This window comes from Physeter macrocephalus, chromosome 8, assembly GCF_002837175.3.
Source record: "Physeter macrocephalus isolate SW-GA chromosome 8, ASM283717v5, whole genome shotgun sequence".
NCBI classification, from domain to species: Eukaryota; Metazoa; Chordata; class Mammalia; order Artiodactyla; family Physeteridae; genus Physeter; species Physeter macrocephalus.
Genome location: NC_041221.1, coordinates 95,975,283 through 95,984,112, shown reverse-complemented (window position 1 = coordinate 95,984,112; position 8,830 = coordinate 95,975,283). Strand labels below are relative to the sequence as shown.

Here is an 8,830-nt window from a genome sequence, read left to right as displayed (position 1 = left end):
CCCGTTGCGGAGCACAGGCTCCGGACGCGCAGGCTCAGCGGCCATGGCTCACGGGCCCAGCCGCTCCGCGGCATGTGGGATCTTCCCGGATTGGGGCAGGAACCCGTGTCTCCTGCATCGGCAGGCGGACTCTCAACCACTGCGCCACCAGGGAAGCCCTGCCCTGTGTTCTTTTATTCATTTGTGGCTTTTTGTTCACTTGCTTGTCTGAAGATGTTTACAGATAGAAATTCCCTGAAAGAGATGTTAAATTTACAAGAAGTGACAGTTTATTCTGTCAATATGGGCTTAAATCAGTATAATGAATGAAAGAGTGCCTCCATCCTGTTTTTGAGGTTAAGAATGATTCACTGTGAAGAATAAACTACATTTGAAGGGGAAAACAATTTGAGGAAAGACCCTTTACTATTTAACTCAGCTTAAAAATGACTGCTTACATTTTTTTTTGCAACTACCATATTTCCACTACAACTTTAGGAGCTCACCTGATTGTGTAATAGAATGTGAGGCCTGTTAGCTTTAGACTGATTCAATTGGGAATTTCAGAATGAAGAAGTGCCTGGCATTCTTTAGTGATACCTCTGGTTAAAGAAGGTGCATTTGCAGGAGGGAAACTGGAATGTAAACTCCATGAGACATAACTGGAGTTTCCAGAACACAGGGTTAGAATGCAAAAAGTTACAAACATACGTGAGAAAATCCCACTTTCAACCCAGTCATATTAGCTTCAAACAAAAATTCATTAAAAAGGTCCTTTAAGTTACCCTCACCTCATATTGTTTACCCTCAAGAAATCAGATCACAATAGACACAGAGACTATGAATAAATATCTATGTAAAAAGGCACTGCTATCTTCATACCTTTCTAGAGGGTTTACTTGGTTTGCATTCAACTGGTACAGCTGACATTAATGATTTATTTTCTTTATTCTGGTGGGGGTTTAGAAAGAAAGAAAAACTCCTCATATATCTCTATAAAATTCAAGAATATTACAGACTTTAAAATGAATACATTACAACATAACATGGATTATATACTAAACATCTGCTCTGTGCCAGACACTTTATGTGTTATATCCTTTTTCAGAACAGCATAAATAATATTAATATTGATAATATTAATCTCACTTAGAGATATGACAAGCAAGGCTCAGAGAGGTTGAGTAACTTCCCAGGTCACACAGTAAAGGACAGCACTGAGATCTGAATCCAGGACTGCCTGTCTCTTTCTTCACTGCTCTTGGTTGCCTCTCCCAGGGCCCACAGCTAATCTCTGCAACACCCATGAATTCCTTATTACAAGCAGCCATTATTTCTAGATGTTGTTCTCTCGGTCTTTGCCCCTACACATCAAGACCTCCACCTCGCCTTGCTCTGAGATATCTCATCATGCATTCTTTCCTTCATCTCCCTAAAATCAATGTCCTTCCCACCACGGCTTCAGTTGCTCCATCAATGATTGTCAATAACTTTCCAATCTGCAGTTTCCATGCCTTTACCCAGACATAATCTTCTCTGAGTTACTCTGGTGAGCACCCCTCTCCCGACTCTCATCTCTCACAGCACCATCCCCGTTCTGTGCTGGCATCTGTGCCCTCTGTTCTCTGCCACCTCTGGCATCTCTCCTGCTTTGCCCCCTGCCACACACATGTTTCTGCCTGTACTGGCGGTCCTAGGCAATCATTCTCTAGGGTCAGGGGCCAAATGCTTTCAGGGCCAGGCAGGAACGAAATGGTGAAGTTGCTGGGTTTAAGACAATAGGGAATTGTCTTCTGTGAAGGTCTCTGAAATCTGGGAAGCAGAGCTTGGAGGTGGAGAGCACAGGCTCGGACTGTCTGGGTTTGCACACCAGCCCATACGCACTGGCCGCAGGAGGCTTCAGGCAGGTCACGTCTCCTCCTGAACCTCTGTACCCTCACGTACGAGACCAGGACAGTGACTGCACCTACTGCAGGGGGTTGTGAGGATTAAACTAATTCATCTATTAAAGTATGAAAGCCAGTAGTTGTGCACACGCTAAGTACTCATAAGTACTAGATATATAAATAAGTACTAAATAAGTGATTGTTGTGATTGTTATATTAAAGAGAATGTGGGGAGCACCAGGGTGAACCTGAGTCGTGGCAGTTGAATCCAGCTCCTTGATTGAACCACAGCCTCATGCAGATGTTCACTCAGTTTCACTCTCCCCTCTCTCCCTGCTTCTCCCTTTCCATTCACCTGGACTCCAAAACAATGTGCTAATCGCCTCTCTCGGGACACCTCAGACATTTCAAATCAACCTGTCTAAAAGCAGGTATCACTTTTCTGTCTCCAACAATTCCCCTGCTGACCTCTGTCCACCTGTCAATGATAATCAGGACCGGGCTCACTTAAGAAGGCGCTCCCTCCTGCAGGTGCTGAGCCTGCACTGGCACAAACCTGGCCATGGGTGCCTCCCTTGCCTCACCTTAGGGTTAGCAACCTGGTTCACTGAGACGCTGAAGCCCAGGTTATCTGAGATTTTATTTCACCTGTGCCCACTGCAGCCACTCATTTCCTAAAACCCGAAAGTTTCACCTCTGCAACGCCTCCTGCATTGCTCCCCGCTCACTTCTTCTATCCCAGTTCTAATTTAGGTTAACTTTGGACTCCCCAGGACGACGGAAACAGCCCCTGACCAGCCTCCCACCTTAAGACCTCTTACTCTGTCTCAGCCCAGCCACTGCGGTTACTTAAGTCTTCAGGCAGCTTGGTTTTAATCGCATCTCTCCATCTGTTCTCTAATCTTCAATGCTTACCTGCTGCCAGTTGTATCACTACCACATGGATTAACACACCTTTACATTCTCCACAGCAGTGCCTCGACCTGTCTTTCTGGTCTTACAGTCCCACTCACCTCTCCTGTGCTTCACCCACACCGTAATGCACTTTGTACCCAGATAACATCTTATATTTTTCTCCCTTGTTATGTTTGCAAGCCTGCAATCCTAGCTATCCTTTCATGCCAAACTTAAACTGGATCTACTCAAAGGCCCCAAGGATTCCCCCGAATCAGACAGACTTCTTCTCTCCTCAAACAGCTCCCTGTGGGGACTAGTCTTAATCTGCCTCGAATGCAGTCCTGGGTACATAGTTTTATCCCACCCCCAGAGGGGTCAGCCTGCAGCTCAGTGTCCTGCAGAGTCAGACCACATTCCACAGTGCTTTACGCACAGTATGGACTAAAAAAGAAAAAGCAGATCTGACCAATCTCGTTTTCTGGGAGACAAATCAGAGGCAAAGAAAAGTGAAATGATGTGCCTCAAGTCGTAGCACAAGTCAATGCACAGCAGAATTCCGTATAAACCTCACCTAATTTTATTGCTTAGATTTTGCTGATAACCCTGGCTAGATGATGTGTGGCATAAATTTTCAAATGATCAAAATTTGAAAATTACATTTACAAATGATCAAAATTTGAAAATTACATTTACAAATAGGTTACAAAATTACATTTACAAATCTCTTAGAATAGGTTCAAATTACATTTAAACCTATTCTAAGAGATCTAATCCTCCGTCTTAAATTTATCCATTTTCCAAACCATGGCATCTAATTATCCCTCATCAACACAAGAGAGTGAAGTGTATCCCCAGGATGGGGGTATAGGGATCTCAAGGTACATACAAGGGGTCTGCTGGAAAAAATAAAACATGTTTTATTTTAAGTTGAGTATTTTCATTTAAAAGTTCACGTAAATTTTGCCATCATGCCACATGATATCTGCATTAGTTTGGAGAAAAATAATGTGCCTTTTCTTTTTCGAAATCTAAGAAAAACTGATGTCTCAAGGAGATGTGCCGTACTTTTATCCTATGACTTTCCTTACTTTACTTAGCCTGCAGAGGGATAACTGTTCCCATTTTGAGAAGCAGGAAAATAGATAAACACGTATTACTTTTTTTCTGCTTTCATTTCCATCTTACTGTTGCTTCAGTTAGTTACTTGTGGCTTTAAGAGAAATACGTACTAGCATTTCTAGGACGATATGGCTTCCAAACTGATTACTAACTCTGATTGCTAACTCTGTATTCCTATGGGTAGAAAAGGTAGACTACTTCTTGTCTTACATTCCCAAGCTAGTCTCTTCAAAGGATCTAAGGAAGGTGCCCATAATTTGCCAGTGGGGCACGTATTCTCTCTCCTGAGAGGGCTTGTGATGCTCCTTTGAAAACGTCCCATATCAATCCATGTAGATGTCATGACTACACATAATTTACTCATTTCAAGATGGCAGTGTTCATATTAAAAGCTGAGAGTAATGCTTATTCAAATGCTCACGGCAATTTAATGTGCTTTATTTCAAAGCCATAAATCTTGAAGGCAGGATCTGAGTCAACTCACATTTTAATTTCCTTGGTATTGATATGAGGCCTTATATATGGCAGGCACTCAGTAACTATTTATTTATTTATGGGGTCTAAAAAAATTTTTTTTATAGATCTTTATTGGAGTATAACTGCTTCACAATACTGTGTTAGTTTCTGTTGTACACCAAAGTGAATCAGCCATAGGCATACACACGTCCCCATATCCCCTCCCTCTTGCGTCTCCCTCCCGCCCTCCCTATCCCACCCCTCTAGGTGGTCACAAAGCACCGAGCTGATCTCCCTGTGCTAAGAGACAACGAATCATCCCAAATTGAGGAGGTGGACTTTGGGAGCAACGATCTATACATTTTTTTCGCTTTTTCTCGTTGGTCACAAAGCACCGAGCTGATCTCCCTGTGCTAAGCAGCTGCTTCCCATTAACTAACTATTTTACAGTTGGTAGTGTATGTATGTCGCTGCTACTCTCACTTCACCCCAGCTTCCCCCTCCCACCCTGTGTCTTCAAGTCCCTTCTCTATGTCTACATCTTTATTCCTGCCCTGCCACTAGGTTCATCAGTACCATTTTTTTTTTTTTTAAGATTCCATATATATGTGTTAGCACATGGTATTTGTTTTTCTCTTTCTGACTTACTTCACTCTGTATGACAGACTCTAGGTACATCCACCTCACTACAAATAACTCAATCTCGTTTCTTTTTATGGCTGAGTAATATTCCACTGAATAGTAACTATTTATTGAATGCATGATTTTAAAATTCATGCATTCAATAAATACTGTCTTTTTGGTGTCTTGCTCTCTATCCTTCAGATGCATGCTCTTCTTCATAAAATTTCACATATGAAGTGTTCAGTTTTAGCAAATGACAGGTTATTTGACTGTGACAGCACTGGAACACTGAATGGTTAAACAGAGCCAGCCAGGTAGAATGGGTCTTCGCTGAGCATATGTTTCTCATAAAAGAGACCTGGTAAGCATTGAGGCCCATGTACATGTTACATCTTTTATGTGTGCTCACCTTGTCAACTGGTTTGCCAGATGCTGCAGCTATGCCAGTAACAGCACTCTTTCCACCGCTGGAAATTGTGTCCTGTGACTTAGTCTAAAGGATAAAAGATTGACAGAACTAAGTATCTTTGAATGACTATTTTCAAGATCATACATTTCAAATGTCACTAAGGAGCCAGTTTCCCCTAGCAGACATCTTGTAGGGAAATGGTCACTAGCTTCTACTGCACATGATGCAATGCTGGGCACATACAGCTGGACTCAAGAGCTTACAGAGCCCATGCAGGCTAACACACATAGGTGAAGTGGGCCAGGTGGGCACATACAAGGTTGTAAAAGCCTCTAGTCAATTGTTGCCATGCGAGCCTACCATTGCCAGATATTCCAGTTTTTCAAGAGAAGCTAGAAATTTGCATTTTATGTGAAGTATTCTGACGTTATTTGTTGGCAGCTAATTAAAAATCATTCTGATTACTGTAAGCCAAATAAGATACACAAGTGGCTGCAATTGGTGGGCCACAAATTTGCAGTCTCTGATATAAGGTATATTATTAAGCAGGCCTATTTCCTATCTTCCAAGAGCTCTCAATGAAAAAGTTCTCATAGATGTTTATTCTTCTAGTAGTTGAATAGTTGTATTCTGGAAATACAGAATATATTTCTGACTTTTGGCTCTGTAAGTTGATCTCTCCTACAACAAGACCCTAAAAACTCTAAGACTTCCAGGTAAAGAGCAGATCTCACAGGGCATCTGGGTTCCCAAAGCCCACGAGGAAAGGGGTCCAGGAGGCAGCCTCAATCCCAAGCTTCCCGTCTGTGAGACACCAGAGTCGGCTGCCTCAAAGTCCTAACAGGGCGCTGCTGGGTGGTGGAGAGGGCACGATGGAACATCCCCCAGACCTATCTGATGCCCTTCTCAGGCCTTACTTAGTCACAAGTTTCCACAAGGTTATTTGCAACACCAGCAAAATGAGAGCACCAAATCTTTACAATACAAGATATATTCGGCGTAGCTCTGTAGATTCACCTACACACATCAATGAAGACAGAGGACCTGTCAATTCCCTAGTTGACATTAATGTTTTCCTATCTATCAGTCTGCTTTATTTACCTTTGGTATTGTTGATTTCTCTGATGTTGGCTGTTCACTTGATCTGGAAACTGCTTTTTCATTATGAGTATGCTTGCTTCCCGTATCTGGTGAGTGCTTGGGTACGCTTTTTGGCTGAAAACACACACACACACACACACACACACACACACACACACACCCCCCACAATGTTAACAATATGACAAATATTGCTACTTTTCTCTATGGAATAGAAAGTATTCATAACAGCTGTGTTTTATGCAGTTTTTTATTGTGCGAATTTAAATTAGAATGATATGTGACAAAATTTCACTTTGAGTACAAAATTTGAAACAATGTAAACCCTTCCTCCCAAATTCAGCAAGAATCACCTGAACAAATTGCAAATCCTGCTAATGCCACATGGTGGTGCCATTTTAGCGGAAAAACAAATACCAGCCATGCTCAGCAGGACTTGAATGTTGAAAGATGAGAGTTCAGAATTTTATCCTTCACCGAAAAACAAAGAAAAACAAAGAAAAAAAGGTTTCCCCTTATGATATCAGGTCCTAATGATGATCATTTACCTCTGTGTGTTCCTTTGGCTTTACTTCTTGGGTTTTTTTCTCATGAACCACAGATGGCTGTCAATTTCAAAAGAAAAAATCTCAATTACATGAGAGTACATTGTTTTTATATTTCCAAATAAGCTCAAACCCAAAAATCCCAATTAGACCATTCTGCCTCTCTTAGGAAAGGCCCAGTTAGAAAAGTAGATGTTGCTATCTGGTTGATAGTAATCCTACCAACAGTCTGATTATGATAATTATCAGAAAAATAATGAAAAATGTAGTATTTCATCTAGAATGGTTTTTCAAACAGCTATGTATCTCTAAATTATTGGCTGTTTTTCACAATTCACGTAGATCCTTGATAACTGCAAGTCCATCCACAGAGACGTCAAATGATTGCTTTGACCACTGAGTTTGCTGACAGGGGATCCTACTTTAGAAATTAAAATTGATTTTCAAAAAAATCTCCTTTCATAGGAGACGAACACTGTATTTTTTTAGTTAAATGTTTTATATGGTCTTTTCTGTGCTACAAGTAGAGAAGACAGGTATCACTAGAAACCCAATTCTCTTGAGACTGAGTAACCAAAAACATTTAAATACAGAATAGAAGACAACTTCCACTGGCTGCTGAATTATTCTTCTATAGGGGACTATGTAATTACCATCCTCAGGGGCCACCAAGAGGGCCTTACACAAAATCATATAAACTTCATCTTTCACCCAGATGACTCTGCCCACTGCACTCCCCACCCTTGCCTGCACTTAAAGTACTTCAGCCCAAATCACCTTTGTGCTTCCCTACAGGAAACCTTGTGGTCTGAATAGCTGCTCAAGTGTACTTGAAAGAAATAAAGTATAGCACCTTATTGAAGAGAAACATTTGCCCTGCCTGCAGACACCCTGGCATCATCTCCATATGGACTGGAATTGGCTTTCAGTCTAGACAGCCATCAGTCAGGAAAGCAAGGGAAGCCGTTCCCAAGGGAAAGTCAGAGCTGTCTCCTGAGTAACTGATAACTAGTTCCACCAATGGAAATAAGACCATCAAGATAAACCCAGGGTCTAGTCTAAGGAGAGACTCTCATCTTTAAGCTATCTAGGTGTTGGGTTCAACAGACACCTTTATTCTTGATGTCTCATCATTAAAGTAATCAAATACTCATTACCCTTTGTCCCTTGTCCTTTGTTCCTGTTGCTTTTTTTAAAATTACTTCAGCTATAACAAAAATCTAGATTTGAATAAAATGCCTTCTGAAGTAGATTTGTAAAATACTATTCATTTTAACAATATATGGATTTAATGTTATAATTATTTTATATACACTCTATATAATCATGTTCAAAAGGATAACTAAAATTAATTTAATTAGCTGACAAAATTTTTTTTTTACCATTTAGTAGCACCAATAGAGGAAATTAGTTACTCATTATTGTTGCAAAGAATCCAAATAATTCACTAGCTGACTTAAATCATTTACCTTAGTTGACTGTGACTTCTTCTCAGGTTCTGTTTTTACAACCTAAATTCAGAAAAAGAAAGAAAAAGAAAGGAAGGAAAAATGAACATAGTTTACAAAGTTTATCATATATTTTCTTCAACTAAGGAAGCTAAAAAAGATAATTTTTATGTATTTATAAGTATAAACTTAATGAGTTAAAATTATACTTTTCTTGGAACTGTAACTCTTTATTTATTTATTTATTTATTTATTTATTTATTTATTTATTTATTTATTTATTTATTTATTTATTTATTTATTTATTTATTTATTTATTTATTTATTTATTTATTTATTTATTTATTTATTTATTTATTTATTTATTT

At 40.0% G+C, this 8,830-nt stretch overlaps 1 protein-coding gene across 15 annotated transcripts in view; it reads right to left on the bottom strand.

The window, feature by feature from the left end:
* CAST (calpastatin) overlaps positions 1–8,830 on the bottom strand; it is a 142,694-nt gene that overhangs the window by 40,007 nt on the left and 93,857 nt on the right. For 9 of the 15 annotated variants that reach the window (XM_024131461.3, XM_024131424.3, XM_024131669.3 and 6 more), the window contains 2 exons: positions 5,371–5,454; positions 862–930 (listed from right to left, as the gene is read on the bottom strand). In XM_024131461.3, coding sequence (XP_023987229.1) covers positions 862–930; positions 5,371–5,454 — 153 coding nt within the window. Of the gene's footprint in view, positions 1–861; positions 931–5,370; positions 5,455–6,471; positions 6,586–7,017; positions 7,075–8,483; positions 8,522–8,830 lie in introns of those variants that run through there. The other 6 variants (XM_024131844.3, XM_007121182.4, XM_024131907.3 and 3 more) reach the window with 3 other exon arrangements.